Below are 16821 nucleotides of genomic sequence, written 5' to 3' on the forward strand. Positions count from 1 at the left end.
GTATCACAATCTGGGGTAATTGCGAAAAAACACTACTTTTATGACTTGAGCGAGCACAAAGAGCTATCCTAAAAGTAATGCTAGGGAAACCTATTCTATTTCCAACCCGTGAGCTGTATGGCTTATGCGATGTTCTAACAGTGCGACAGATCTATGTACTCCAAGTAATTTTACGCAAATATAAGCAAATGCACTTTGATCCCACCTACCTACCATCCTAAGAGAAGATCCGATAAGGTATTTCAGATCAAATCCTGCAGAACAGAACTAGCTAGTAAACATTTCAATTATGCTAGCCCAATAATATACAACAAAGTAAATTATCACTTAAGTACAATGATATTAGAAGAAAATTCTTTTTCTTCTAATATCATTGCTTAAGTATTTACCCCGCGAATCAACGAACGTGTAAAATACCTATTACTCAATGGCTCAAGGCACTTTCTTATAGTGACACGGAAGACATCGTAACTTTGAAATAATCCATTCACACATCTTTGATCTTATAGATAGAAAACACACACAAACACACACATATATTAATCTAACATAATTTTCATTGAATTTTTAACATTGTGCTTTTTCTTTTTTATTATTTCTTTTGTACCTAATTTCTCAATCTGGAGGTGGGCGTTAAAACTACAACACAGTTTCTAACTAAAGCAGTTGTTACCGTTCTTTACTGTTAAGGCTATGTAAAGAGAAATAATAAAGATTTTTCATTAAAAAAAATATATATATTGGGTAGGTACCTATATCATGAATAGTAATTTAATGTGATAATAGTTGCATTTATAGTTTTAAATAAGAATAATTGTTTATATATTTTTGAACTTTGATTTTGAACCGCACTCATTATAATGTAAATAAACTTGATTTATACAAAATATGTGTTATTTATTTATCGGCAGTTGTCCTAACTCCTACCGGCAACGAGGCAGCGACTACAATTAACAATAGACACGAGAAACGTAATATTGTTTTAATATTTAATTGTTTTATTAGTATAGTCCGCGCCAATTAAATAGTCGTTCTTGAAGTTAACCGTAAGATGCGTCGCAATAGCTTAGACTTCAGTGGGGCGCGCGATGCGAGGCAGTGGAGCACACCAAACAGCGCGCCGCGCCGCACTCCGCGTTCGCCATCTGTATTAGTGTGAGTGCTACACCGGTACACAGTATACGAGCGCGTAGAGCAATACCTGCGTGAGCTCACACTCACATTATTGGTCAGACGCGACTATTTAACTGCCGGAAACTATACTATATATTCATATATTATACGAAACGAAGAACGCTTTTATCTTATAGAGCAAGGTCAAACTGCCGCCAGACGTTCCTTATTTTCTGAGAAATGAAATATGTGGGTTAGAGTAGTGTTAGTGTGTAGTTAGGTACTATTAACGTGTTCGCATATCTGGTAACTTGTGCCGTAGGCCAATTTATAGCTGTATCAAGTATCAACTACCTACTGAAAGTATCTAGGTACCTACCTATTAAAAAAATTACTCACTTTTCATAAAAGTCTGACTGCTGATTTTCATGCATGGTTTACAGAAAATACTGCCAGACACTTCCTGTAGGCGGTAATTTCCGCCAAACGCTTTAAAGCTCGCAAAAAATAACATCGTTTTTCTTACGTAAGTCTGAGTCGTAATTTTTATATTATGATACCTACTCGGGAAATATTCATAAAAATCAGCATTCAACATTAATAAAATGAGTAGGTAGGTAGGTACATTATAATGATAAACATTATAATTCAACATGAATAAAAATGAGTAAATTATAATGATAAACATTATGATTCAACATTAATAAAATTTAAGGACCTTTCATCCCGTCTCGCGGAATCCACGGGGGACCGGAGGGCTGGCAGTTACCTCGGTCAGCATATTAGTCTGGCCATTCAACGAGGTAACGCTGCCAGCGTTCTGGGCACCCTGCCTCGTTGCGGTGGTTTAGATGATATTTTCGATTTGTAATTTTTATGTTCTAGAATAAGTTTGGTATTTTTGTTTTTTGTAATTTAATAATATATTAGATATAGATTTGATAAATTATAAAAAAAAACATTAATAAAAATGAGTAAATTATAATGATAAAAACGAGTTACTTACCTACCTAGTGTTTTTACGTGCCTTTGTTTTAAATTTAGTAATATTGAAGATGTGCGAGGTGTGTAGAAGCCATTAATGGCGCATGGCTGTGTGATCGGCCAGCTGTAAAAATTAAAGCGAGTAAATTGCAGAAAACTAAATAAAAACTCGTGATATTCGCAAAAAATTACTAACAAAAAAGTTAAACTATGACAAAGACAAAAAATGTATTTTTGTCTTTATCACCCTTCATAGCTTTTCTTATATACTTCTATACACCTAGCTTGCTCTAACAAGGTATTATAATAGGCTACTTGACTCATATCTAATTTCGTCCAATAAATGATTATTTATTATAGTATTTTGCTTAAGAAAACGAAATATATCAATAACAATTATTAAAAACGCAGGATGGATATATAAATCCAATTTAAAAAAATACAGTTTTTATTTTTATTTGAAACGCAGAAAACGCTGTCAGCCATGATGTGACGTCATTAAATATGTAAACAAAGAAATGTCATCCCTATGACACGCGGGGACTAACGTAGTATCCATATATATAAAATTTAAAGTCCTGACTAACTTATATATCAACGCACAGCCTAAACATCTAAACAGCTGGTCCTAGATACATGAAATTTAGTGTGTGTGTTCTTTGTAGGTAAAGAGAAGGTATCCACTAGGAAAAGATTTTTTGAAATTCCACCCCTTAGTGGGTTAATGGGGGTTTGAAATTTATGAAGTCCACGCGGGTGAAGTCACGAGCATAAGCTAGTTTTTATATATTTCTAAAAACTCATAGTAAACGTAAAAAAATATAGTTTTCTCTTTATAAATTGAATAAGTTATTAAGTAAGACTTACAACAAAGTGATCTTTGCAAAAATAAATTTGGGTTGAAGTCGTTAGTCATATAGGATCCCTTTAAGCAAGTCTTCGCGTGTTACGTATATTTATTTCACTGGGCACTCTAATCCACAACTTTCCTGTGGTCTTTATCGATGCGTTTTTACATTCTCGGATGATACAATAACGATATTTACTATATTTTTCATGTAAACTAGTATAGAAGTCATGTTTATTAAACTTTGGGAGGTTATGCTGTTGTTTACAAATGCATGACGTCAGAGCACAGATAATCTATCGGTCAAACATGGCCGACAGTGTTTTCAGCTGTCTAAGACAAATATATTTTTAAATTAAAGTTTTACGGTTTTTAGGGCGCAAAAAAATATAGTGTTAATTTTTTTGATCTAACAGGACAAATATTAACCATTTAAGACCAACTTAAAAAAAGTGTCAACTAGCCTATTTTGATGCCAAGTCTCCTTTATCCTTAGTCTGAGCTTTAAAGCTAGATCCCAGCCTCCAGAGCCGTAAGGCGTGCCGTACAGCCAGTTAAAAAAAACGGTGAAGTGATCACGTAGTATATAGTAGATAATCTATGCGTAGAATCCTCTATTAATCTGTGGTGATCACTACAGAGTACATTATATATATGTAAATCATATTAATCTATGATGTAAATACTGAATTGTGATCAGATTGTGATTTGTGACTTGTGATCACAGAGTACTTTTTACCTTGTGATCGTGCTTGTGATCACAAACCTCTCATAAACGTAAACGATATTTTTAATTTTATAATAATTTATTCGTCATTCGTAATACCTATATAGGTATTTAAAACTTATAAAGATTAGTAATTAGAAATTTATTAAAAGATGTTGAATTTACTATGAATAGTTTTAATGTGAATCAAGCTGTTCAATATGTAAAAACTATAGCCGATATATGTCGATGTGTCAGTTGGTAAGAAAACTATTAACAACTTTGTTATCAACAAAATATACATATTTATTTCTTTACACTTACCTGATGGTATTTTTTAAGTGATCAGCTTAAAAGTCTTCGCGTGAGATATCCATGTGGGCATTCGGTTTGTGAGCATTGCGTGTTAACGGCCGAAGACTGTTTACTGTGCCTTTCACCGCCCGATGTATCCACACATATTATAGATGATCCTCTGAGCCTCCGCGTAGAGCATGCTTCAAACCTCTTACATTCTTTTCAAGAACTGTTTAAGTTAGATGGTAAGTGTCCTTTTATAAACTACCTACCTTTTACTAAAATAATCTAACCACCTGTTTTATTCCTAACTAGCGACCCGCCCCGGCATCGCACGGGTGCTTGAAAATAACACAATTATGGCCTATATCACTCAGGAAGAATGTAGCTTTCTATTGGTGAAAATATTTTCAAAATCGGATTGTAGTTCCAGAGATTACTTCTTACAAACTAACTTACAAACTTTATTTCTCTGTGTCTATTTGAACGGGCTAATCTTCGGAATCGCTGAACCTATTTTGACCTATTTTCACAGTCAAGTAAAGGATATACAGTAGAAACTCGATTATCCGGCCCTCAGTTATCCGGATTCGCGATTATCGAAACTACCAACCGATAATTGTTCGGCCAAGTGCAAGTCAGACTCGCGCACCGAGGGTTCCATACTCGGGTATTATTTCCGCCATTTCGTACAGTAAATCAAAAACTATTATGCATAAAAATATATAAAAATCTGTTTTAGAATGTACAGGCAAAAGCCCTTTCATATGATATCCCACTTGGTATAGTTTCTTACTTTAAAAATTGAAACTACTATTATAGTGAACATATATACATAATATGCACAAAACCCGCTTTTCTTCATAAATTCGATTATCCGAATCCCTAACGACAACAATTAGTCCGGTTAATCGAGTTTCCACTGTATGCATATTTTATAAAAAAGGGTTGTCTCGAGGAGATCAATTTTGAGTGATAAAACTGCCTTTGCACACTACCTTTCTATTTATAGATTCTCTTTGTATGTATTGGTTTGTGACAATATCTACAAAATTCTAAAACTTATCATCAATTATCTCAACTTATGATCTTCTGCACACCTATTTTTGGCTACGAAATCCTTAATCCAAATATACTGAAGTATTTATGTGCTTGTGGTAGGTACCTTGTGGTTAGTTGTTATACATTTTTCAAATCATTCAAATTAAGTTGGTAAATGTTAAGTTTACAGGAGGCAAAGAGTTTCAGAGCAGTTACAGTTGGAAAAGGAATTGTTTCCAGAATGCATTCAAGCCCCATCAAAATATTCTAATAGCAGAAGAAGATCGAATATTTCAATACAAAATAAAGAAAATTTAAAAAATCCACTTTTCCCTGGTGAAAATACCTCAACATCTAGTATTTTAAAAATGGAAAACAAAATGAGCTATGTGCAACAATGGTTGAGTAAAAGTGAAACAAGCCTAAAGAAGTCTAGTTACAATCTACCTCGTAAACCTTTCACAGATTTAAATGTGAATGATCAAAATGTTACAAGACCCAAGACACAAAACAAAGTCACTAAAAAGAAAAAAGCTCCTAGTAAAAATAAAATTAAGTTAAAATCATTTAACTCTGATTTCAAAAATAAATCAGAGTTATCTTTAATGAGAAAAAGAAAAGATTGTGAAAAGGATCTAAATTATCAACAGATTAAGTGTGACAAAAATGAGAGTGGTATTTTTATTGATGATGATGAAATTGTAAATATTAGTGAAACTCAAAGTTTTGATAAAGATAAGCAAGCTTGGTTAGCTGTAATAGAGGCTGAGAAAAATAGTCCCTATAATGATACAACTGTCTCTAAGTTATCTAAGAGTGAAATTGAGAAAGTTGTAAATACAAATCCCATAGATAAGCCAATTCAATGCCAGAACGTGGAAGCTATGGGCAAGGTTCCATTTTACAAAAAAAGTTTACTTTTTAAACCAATGAACAATCAATTTCATGAAAATAAATATAAGAAAACACATGAACCAAATAATGTTACAATTACAATAGACAGTAGTAGTTTCATAACTACTATTCAATTCTATGAAGAACAACAAGATAGAACCAAAAATACCGAATATTCTATTAGTGTACAGACTGAGGATGACAGTCATCTTAAATCAAATTCCAATAATTTTTCTAAAACTGTTGAGTTAAAAGTGCTAGCAACTGAAAACAGCAATTGTGATGAAAATAAGCATATTTCCATATCAGATAAAAGTAAAAATAATCATCAAGAGAGTGCTGATCTGTTTGAAGAAATTGCAACAATGGAAGCCAATCAAAAACATACACTGCCATCAGAGAAAGAACCAAAATGTCTGATAATAGATGATTCAGATTCAGACAGCGAAATATTACCAAGTGTACAGGCCAGTTTACTAGAGGTCACCGCAGAAGTACACAAATCTGAAAAGTAAGCATGACATATTTTGTGAAAACTCTATAATAAATGTTTATTAGTGTAGGTGGGTTACAGTTCAACCTACTTATCGAAACGATGCGTGAACATATAGAATTTGAACATAAAATCATTAATATTTATACTATAATATGGTTAAATATTGAACCAAGTAGCTACAATAGTAAAGTATGATATTATTATATTTTTATGACATAAATTGGGCAATTTTTTTTAAATGCTAATACGTTATTTTATTTCTTGCGTAACTTCAATACGCACGTAAAATAAAGAAATACTAGATTTCACGTTGCCCATTGCCGAACTATAGGCTACTTGACTCATATCTAATTTCGTCCAATAAATGATTATTTATTATAGTATTTTGCTTAAGACAACGAAATATATCAATAACAATTATAAAAAACGCAGGATGGATATATAAATCCAATTTAAAAATATACAGTTTTTATTTTTATTTGAAACGCAGAAAACGCTGTGAGCCATGATGTGACGTCATTAAATATGTAAACAAAGAAATGTCATCCCTATGTCACGCGTGGACTAACGTAGTATCCATATATAAAATTTAAAGTCCTGACTAACTAATATATCAACGCACAGCCTAAACATCTAAACAGCTGGTCCTAGATACATGAAATTTGGTGGGTGTGTTCTTTGTAGGTAAAGAGAAGGTATCCACTAGAAAAGGATTTTTTGAAATTCCACCCCTGAGTGGGCTAAACGGGGGTTTGAAATTTATGAAGTCCACGCGGGCGAAGTCACGAGCATAAGCTAGTTTTTATATATTTCTAAAAACTCATAGTAAACGTAAAAAAATATCGTTTTCTCTTTATAAATTGAATAAGTTATTAAGTAAGACTTACAACAAAGTGATCTTTGCAAAAATAAATTTGGGTTGCAGTCGTTAGTCATATTATAGGATCCCTTTAAGCAAGTCTTCGCGTGTTACGTATATTTATTTCACTGGGCACTCTAATCCACAACTTTCCTGTGGTCTTTATCGATGCGTTTTTACATTCTCGGATGATACAATCGATAATTACTATATTTTTCATGTAAACTAGCATAGAAGTCATGTTTATTAAACTTTGGGAGGTTATGCTGTTGTTTACAAATGCATGACGTCAGAGCACAGATAATCCATCGGCCAAACATGGCCGACAGTGTTTTCACCTGTCTAAGAAAAATATATTTTTAAATTAAAGTTTTACGGTTTTTAGGGCGCAAAAAAATATAGTGTTAATTTTTTTGATCTAATAGGACAAATATTAACCGTTTAAGACCTACTTAAAAAAAGTGTCAACTAGCCTATTGTAATAGCAACACAGGCTCTGGTAGAAACCTCTGCACAGCCGCCAATGACAAAGAGAAGAAGAATGTTAGATTCCGCTTACTTAATCATGTTTAGGGTATAATTTTTCCATTTTATTAATAGCTTTTTTACGTTTGCGCACGCCTATTAAGTTCCGTATGTCTTGGCAGTTAAAAGAACTTAATCCAATGTCATACTTTATTGTGTAAACAGTGCAACAATAAAGTATGACATTGATTCGAGTACTCTTGAAAATCAAGATATACGGAACTTAATAGATGTGCAAATGCTCAATATCTATTAATGAAACGGACAAATAATAACAATGTTAAGAGCTTCCGACATGGTTAAGCACGTAGATTTGTGCTTGAGGCAACGTGCTTGACGCGTGATTGTTGCGATTTTATGTTTTGCTTGACGCGACGTTCGCGTGGGCTTCATCAAGCATAGCTCATTCGCGCGTCAATACTATGTAATCCCATACAAATGATAGAAAGAAAAATCTCAGTGGGCGTTAACCATTTTGATACACCAACCCATCACAAACATGTTTCAGAAACATTCGACATTCGATTCGAAAATGTTTTCAAAAAACATTCGAAATTCAATAAGAAAACATAGTTTCGTCATTACGTAACAGAGAGAGCGCTATACTAACTTCTATTTTTTGCGCTAATATAAATAGTCAAAACTGACGAAAAATGACTTTGAAAAAGAATTTTAGCGACGCAATAATATCATTAATCACAATGTTCAACTTTAATTGCAGTGATTCAATTGTTCTCTCGCAACTGGAGCAAGGAGAGTATGAACACAGAATGAAGCATGCAGTTCGAGGGCATACTCCGGCTAGCACCGACTCTTCAGACAAGGAGAACTATGACCCAAACAGAACAAAGCGTCGCAAGTTAGACAAGAAAGTTTGCAATAAAAAACATTGATTTCATATATTTTTAAGAATTAACATTAATTGTTTTTAATGAACTTCTGTATTGTATTTATTTGTTTTATATACGATTTTTTATTGAAATATAAGCAGTTGTTGCACATTCATACTAAGTTTACTTTTGTACCTGCTAACTCAGTGATCAACACTGAATGATAGCCACTTAGCTCGTTTGACATTTATTTATTTATTTAAACATCTTTATTGTTAACAAAATACAAAGTTTAAAGAGGTTCTGAAACGGTCAAGCGGCTTGAGTAAAGCATTTACGTGCTTGACGCGGGATTTTATATTTTTTGCTTGACGCGACGTTTATATTGTCGGCTTGATCAAGCATGAGCTATGCTTATTGCTTGTTATAGTAGCGAACAATGGAGCGAAAAAGAGTTTTTACTCATTTCACTATACCGAGACGCCACAGATCTCTGGAAAATAAAATCGCTGTTGTATTTACTTTTCGCTACCTATAATTGGGTATTTGCCTACTTTTGAATTTGATTAATATTATTACTTTGTTATAAACTAGGATAAAAATATTGACGTACACTGAAAAAAATATTAAAATCCAATAAAGATTTACAAAGTTACAGGCATTGTAATTTTGGAGTGGGATGGTCTTCTATCCCTTTCTCGCAAAACGAAAATTTGTATGAAATCGCACGAAGCTACTATGGCATTATCTTGTACCTATATCAAATATTTGAAAAGAGCAACCGCCGAGTTTCTTGCTGGTTTTCTCGGTAGGAAAGGCATTCCGAACCAGTGGTAGATGCATCCGACTATTCGAAAGTAGGTACTTGTAAAAGTTAATTTGAATAAAAAAGATTTTTATTTTATTTTTATTTTAGTAGGTGTGACGTCAAACTGCTGTATCGCTATCTCTGTCTAATCAGAAATATTTAAATGCTTATAACTTTTTTGTTATTTGATCGATTTAATTAGTTTTTAGTTTACGTCATTATTTTTATTCTAGTTTATAATAAAGTAATAAAAAAATTGAAATTAGAAAAATGCCTCTTGCTGCTTGGTCAAGCAAAACAAATCTACGTGCTTGACCGTCTAGGGACCTCTTAAGAATAAGTACAGGAATTTATTTTTAATCTTTGTAAGGTTTTCTACGAAAAATTATTTTAATGTCAATCAAGTGCAATCAATGAAGCAGCAATGTAGAATTAGTAGAACCCATCGACATAGGGAGGTAATAATCCTTACGAAGTAGTACATAAAAATTCTTTGGTAGGTAGAACCCATCGACATAGGAGGTAATAATCCTTATACGAAGTAGTAGGTACGTAAAAATTCTTTGGTAGAACCCAACCAATCAGTGTCGAATCAGCTTGATGGCTATCATTTAATATTGATGACTGAGTCAGCGAATCAACCCCCTCCAAGAATCCCCTGAAGCCTAAATTCTTGAAGTTATCGCAAGGAGGAATTTTCAGGGTCAGCTTCAATACAATTTTCATAGATGTCTCTTGAATATTTCGCATGGGTCGCCACGAAAGAGGAAAAATAATACCTATATCTATCTTTATTGTTTAGGTCGTGTCGTGGTCGTGTCAATCAATGACATTGATTGAAGAGTAGAGCAAGCGTGCACTGCAATTTTCTTTACGTTTCTTCCCCACAAAATCTGTGAACTATAATAGAAGTAACTAATAAATTTAAAATTTAATGCATATATGATATAGATATAGGTAGGATATTTTCGTCTTCAGTGGTGGTAATATATTCAGCGCCATCTATGAAAATTTTCTCGAACGTTGCCTGGAAACCTCCTCAATATTTAGTTATTATTTTGTCGTATTTTAACAAATTACCTAATATTGATTAAATTAACAGAGGAGAGCACTAACCAGAACCTTATTGTTTAATTGAGGCCATGTAACAATAACTAATTAAGGTTCCATTGTAAGGTTGGCATTTCTATTTGGAATTTACTATAATTCCTATATTGTGATCCTTTGCCTCGATCAATTCTTAGTTTCTACACAGTAAATAAATAAATAAATCATACATAATACCTATACACATAAAACCAATTTGGTCAGTCCTGACTGTTTGTAACATGTTTGTAAGCGCTAATCATGTCTTATCAACATCACCACTGGGGTTTAAGTAGTTAACCACCATAAACTATTAGAAATGTTGTCTTATTTAACATAGAACCTCACTAGTCGGCGGCGGTGGTTTCGTTAGGCAAAAAAAACATACAGTCGAATAATTGAGAATCTCCGGCTTTTTTTGAAGTCGGTTTAAACACGACACGTCAGTGGTGTTGACCAAAACATGGCACTAATGTTGAAAAGTACTCAACAGATTTTATTGAATAAACAGGTAATAGAACGATCGTAATTCGTAGGTATAAGTTATCGATTCGAGAAAACAAACACAAAGTTTAAAGGTAAAGTTGTGTATTTTAGTTAGCATCACTAGGCTTCGTTGTTAGGGTTGATCACCACCATCCAGAGCTGCCACCGCCGCCGCTCTTCCAGCCGCCGCCGCCGCCGCCGCTGGACCAGCCGCCGCCGCCGCCGCCGCCGCCACCGCCGCCGAGTCTCCACCCGCCACCGCTACCGCCGCTCGACCATCCGCCACCGCCGCCGCTCTTCCAGCCGCCACCGCCGCCTCCGCCTCCGTAGCCACCGCCGCCTCCGCCTCCGTGGCCGCCGCCGCCTGTAGATAACACACACAAGATTAGTACATTAGATATTGGTGTCAAACCTACCTTTCTCGCTGGTCGCTATACCTATTGGGCTAAGAATGACGCGCTATACCTATTATTACCTAACTATATGAACTTCGCGCGAGTGAGTTTTAAAAATCGGCGAGAGGATGGAATTTCCAAAAATCCTACAAAACGTTTTTTTTCATTTTTAACCGAAATCCCAAATACTAATTTTCATGGATACCTATAACCCACTGAGCCATTACAGCTGGGGTAAGCAGTGCTTTTATGCCGTGTAAGACGTGTACCCCACTGGCCGGCTAGGTACTTGTACAATATCTAAAACTACATAAAAAGTTGGGTATGACTTTAATTATCATGTAGGTACAATAATAATTATTATTAGATACGCTACAATGCAGTCTGCTGTTACAGTGTGTAACTATAAGATAAAATGATTGCAAAATTCGTAATTCTGTTGTACCATCAAGTGAACGGATGACCCTCTTGTGCGGTCTTTTGACCTCTCTTAATGTGCTAGGCGGATATTTTTTTTGTATTTCCAACTTACACGTGTTCGATTTAATCTATGATGATCGTATCATACCACGATGCGAACGCGTTGAAATCTTTTGTATGTCGAGTTTGCAATTATCGCTTTGAGCTTACGTTTAACCGACTTTTTGAAACTATTTTTAATATTTTGCACAAATGTACTCAAGTATTTCTTATTCCTATTAAACTTTCGTAACACATAGGTATAGTACACGACAGGTCGAGGTGGCAGTCGGGGTGGGGACGCCCCACGCACCCGCACAGTCTCCGTGCTTACCCGGTTCGGGCGAGCACGGGTAACGTGCGGTTGTGCAGGGCGTCCTCCAACTCATACTCCGTCTCAACCTGTCGCGATGCGACGTACATAATATGTAGATGCGAACGCGTTGAAATCTTTTGTATGTAGAGTTTGAAATGATTGCTTTGAGTTTACTTTTATACCTACCTAATCATTTTTTGAAACTTTTTTTATTATTTTGCAGAAATATTTTCTATTTCTACCAAACTTATCAACGATTATGTAATTTCCTGTAAATTATGTATAACATCAAACTTGCGACAACAGTGTCTGCAACGAAAAAGAAACTAAAGCGACATCCTTCCTAGATTAAGTACAAACATTGGGTGGCGTGCATAGAGTTCGAAACCAGGGTAGGCATTAATTAGGTTACCTATTTACTGGCAGGTTATATGTGTAGTGAACAATGAGCCATACAGAGCTATTTCAAGCAGTGCTTTTATGCCTTTATAGTAATAAATAGGTTCATCAGCATCAGCATCAACCCATCGCCGGATCCCTACTGAGCACTGCAGGTCTCTTCTAACAATGAGAAGGGGTTTGCCGTAGTCTACCACGCTGGCCAAATGTGAATTGGCAGACTTCACACAGTTTGAGAATATTATTAAGAAGGCATGCAGGTTTTATCAGCGAAGGTTTCCTTCGCACCGTTAAAGCAAGTGATACATTACCTACCTACTTAAAACGCAAATACCTAACTTCTAAAAGTTAGATTGACGTGCTCGGGTTAAAACCCCGGATCCCTAGGCTATAAATAGGTTAGTATAAGTAGGTACCTATTTGTAATTTTAAATCAAACTTAAGAAAATCAGATTGTAGGTTTTGTATATTGTGTTGAATTATGTAATACTGCTATTTATTGGTCCTTTCTAAATGTCGCGTCGTCGTCAAAGTACCTATAGTCCGCGACAGGTCAAGATGGCAATCGTGGAAGGAACGCCCCGCACACGTGCACAGCCCCCGCGCTAACCCGGTGCGGACGAGCGGATGTGTGGGGCGTCCCCCCGCTTCATACCCCGATTGTCATCTCGACCTGTCGCGTATTATAACTATCATAATGAACTCACCGTAGCCGCCGCCGCCTCCGCCAGATGAGATGACTTTGATAATCTTTATCACCTCTGTGAACAAACAAAGAGACAAATTATTAAATCCGACTGTACTTTTGGCATACGACGTAAAGGTAATAGAAGCGTGATAAAAATTCATAGGCCTCTGGCCCGACGTAGACTAGGGAATAAAAGGGGTACTTCTCAGTTCTCACCGCTCGATGTAAAAGGAACATTTATTGTTGTAGCTCTATAATCTGAGAGAGAAGCCTAAGTACCTAAAGTATCTAAATTAGCCTTAAGGTAAGTACCTACTAACTTCTAGTAACTCTATGAAGGAGAACTTAATATCCTATTTAAATAGGTAATTGTGGCTAATTCTTTTGTACACAATCTCTAAACTAAACTAAAATGGCACGTCTAAATCTATTGCTATCCCTTTCATAATGTTGCTTGCGGAAAACGATGGCACTAGATTTAGACCTGTTAATTTAGTTTAGTTTAGAGATTGTGTACAAGAGAATCAGCCTCAGTGTCTCAAAACAAAAATGTAAGTAAATATAAGAATTTACGCGAAGTCTTAGTCAACAAAAAGTAGGTTACATTATTTAAGAATTAAAAAATCGCGGGCTACGGTTAGGTCACACAAAATATGTAAGTAATTAAGTACAACAATGATTAAAGTTATGTATGCGGTACAAACATTAATCTAATGATATCTTTAAAATTTAAATTACTTAAAACGTAAGTTAATGAATTAATTTAAAAAGTGTAATAGGTATATGTATCTTAGTGAAGTTATCAATTGGTCTGTATGCCTGTCAACATTTATTACATAAGTTTAATATTATAACGATTTAACACAACTTGCTTGCTTGCTTTGGTTTGGCTTGCTTTTATGTCATTTAAAACATTTATAATTTAATAAATTTTCATTAGAGCACAGTAAAGTAAACCGGAGATTTTTGTTGCTTTGATTGTAACATAAATGTACCTAATTTAGATTCTTAGATCTTAGATAGACATTTTATACTGTACTTTATACAATATAATATTATTTATATTTACTCGTAAATCAAAAATATAATAACGGACGGCGATATTACACAAATAAAGAATGCATCCACTGCCAATATTTCCTGCATGAATGCAGGATTGCAGTTTTTAAACATAGATAGTCGTAGGCACCGTAACTTAGGGCTTCGGCATCATTTTGGAGCGCTGAGCTGTACCAGAATGGTAAGTCATCGAAAGCTTAGCACCAACCGATATAAGTCAGTTTGGCAAAGATGATCAGGAACTCAGAAGTCGTATCAGGGCCTCTTGTCTGCAGGCGAGTAAAAGCATATTGTTGCACCACAACTAGCTACCTACTTAGTCGTCGAAATAGGAAGCTAACTACAAACTTTGTTGCATAGGTACAACTTTAACGGAAATTGAAACTGTCTTAAGTACTTACTTTAATTACCTAGGTAATTAATGTTCTTCTGTTGTGGCCTAATTTTGGCTACGTTGACGCCAGCCAATAGGTATCAGTGGTTAATAGCCGACTACGCAGGAGTTATTATAGAGCATACCCTAATGTGTGTGTACTTGCTCGATGGCTCACAGTAGGAAAGTTTTACTTACGGCCGCCTCCACCGCTGCCGCCGTGGCCGCCACCGCCGCCATGGCCACCACCGCCAAAGCCGCCGCCGCCGCCATGGCCACCGCCGCCATATCCGCCGCCGCCACCGCCGCCATATCCGCCGCCGCCGCCGCTAGACCAGCCGCCACCACCGCCGCCTCGGGACCAGCCACTGCTGCCGCCGCCGATGTAGCCGGCTTGTACGGCCACCGCCACGGCCAATAGGCACATAAATATCTTGAAATGGAAAAATACATTGTAAAGTCTTGTTCAAATTACATTAGGGTGTGGTTAATTTACCTATGACTTCGAGGGCCAAGGGAGACGTGCGGCGCTGACATGTATCTCTATAATATACACTGCATCTCCGCCAGTTAGTAGTAAATCGTTTTAATATTTATAGGTAGTTACAATACAACAATATTAAAATGTTGTGATTTATTTGCTTGTTGATAATATCCGACGACCATAAAACAATGATAGCTTGATAGATTCATGTTATCACACACACAGTCCACTGATTTTATGATTTTTTTTATAGAGCAAGCAAGTAGATGATGATATTATTTTTATCAATTACAGGAATTCTGAAAAAACTGTGATTTTGAAGATTTTAAATTTTCAAAATTATTGTTATCAATGTGAATGATATAGGTATATATCTATTAATATGATGAAGGCTGATAATGTGTGAGATATTACCTTCATGGTGATGCTATACGATATGTATGCTGAGGGGTCGGCGGTGTATTTTATATATGCTGCGCTTCGCCCCACCCTGGGCAGCTGCAGGGCCGTGAGACGAGTAGCGAGCAGGAGAACGGAAGCAGTTCCGTGCGCTGTCCGCGGCCCGTGGCCACGTGACGCAACCCATTGTCCCTGCGGCTTCACTCATCTCGCCTTTACCCATCGCCGTAATTATGGAAATGGGATCAACTGATGAGGTACATAATAGAGCAACTATGCTTTTCGTTTGTTCTGCAATTGTCTTCATGACAACTGTCACAGTAGGCGCCTTTTAGGAATTATGATAATTAAGTATTATGTAAGTAGCTAACCATAAGTATAAAAGTTTAGAACATAAATCAGCAAAACAGCTAGTTAAATTAATTTTTCAATGAAAATGAAAGACTGTGGCCAGATGAGGCGACCGCGGTGAAATATCTCGTAAATTATACTTATTGATTGTTTTAGATATTACTCGAGATCCATGCCGGGTTCGGACTTCGGTCGGGTAGACAAAATTCCATTGCTGAAAACCGAATGAAAATCCATCTACTTAGAAGTTTCTGAGACTAGCGCGAATAGACAAACTTGGCGGAGGGACTTTGCATCAACTAGCAAAAAGCGGTTTTGTAATTATTATCCCAAACATAACCAAAATTCAGCGTACCTATACTTACAACGAATTTATAAGCCCATGCTAGCCCGGGAAAAGGCCCACTTTATAGGTGTGTTTATTCTATTATAAAGTGGGCCTTTTCCCGGCCTTTATTTATGGGCAACATTTTATCCCGGAAAATCAAAGAGTTACCACGGGATTTTTGAAAAACCTAAATCCACGCGGACGGAGTCACGGGCATCATCTGGTATAAAATATTTAAAAAATATGTGAATTTTCGGATTATCTGATAGGTTTTTCAATATGATCATCCTCTTGCAAATAAACATTAGATATTTCTTAAATCGTGCAATGTTCGCATGTAAGCTTCGATATTAAGCGTTGTACTACTTACTTAGTAAGACTTTATGTAATGTTACATACACGAGAGCATTTGTTTGTCTTATCGAATAAGGAAACAACATCTGCGCTCATCTCACAGATATCCACTCGCTCACTTCTGTGATTAATTTATAGTTTTTAAATTAAATATCTTTCATCCAAAGATGCCCGCCTGTGCCATAAAAATGCCTGTCTGTCACAAAAACGTGTGTATTTGGAACTTGGTAGTTTGTAGTTTGCA

At 35.8% G+C, this 16821-nt stretch overlaps 2 protein-coding genes across 2 annotated transcripts; one reads left to right on the forward strand and one right to left on the reverse strand.

The window, feature by feature from the left end:
* Nucleotides 1–3684: 3684 nt before the first annotated feature.
* Nucleotides 3685–8767, forward strand: LOC117984727 (titin homolog). The gene is made up of 4 exons (XM_034971372.2): nt 3685–3911; nt 3993–4192; nt 5172–6393; nt 8484–8767. Exons 1-4 carry the CDS (start codon nt 3838–3840, stop codon nt 8653–8655), a joined length of 1668 nt encoding a protein of 555 aa, XP_034827263.1. The 5' UTR covers nt 3685–3837; the 3' UTR covers nt 8656–8767.
* Nucleotides 8768–11057: 2290 nt separating this feature from the next.
* On the reverse strand, nt 11058–15727 carry LOC117984543 (uncharacterized). The gene is made up of 4 exons (XM_034971174.2): nt 15560–15727; nt 14860–15094; nt 13249–13302; nt 11058–11336 (listed from the first exon to the last, which is right to left on the reverse strand). Exons 1-4 carry the CDS (start codon nt 15563–15565, stop codon nt 11116–11118), a joined length of 516 nt encoding a protein of 171 aa, XP_034827065.1. The 5' UTR covers nt 15566–15727; the 3' UTR covers nt 11058–11115.
* Nucleotides 15728–16821: the final 1094 nt, after the last annotated feature.

Source organism: Maniola hyperantus, chromosome 8, assembly GCF_902806685.2.
Source record: "Maniola hyperantus chromosome 8, iAphHyp1.2, whole genome shotgun sequence".
NCBI lineage: Eukaryota > Metazoa > Arthropoda > Insecta > Lepidoptera > Nymphalidae > Maniola > Maniola hyperantus.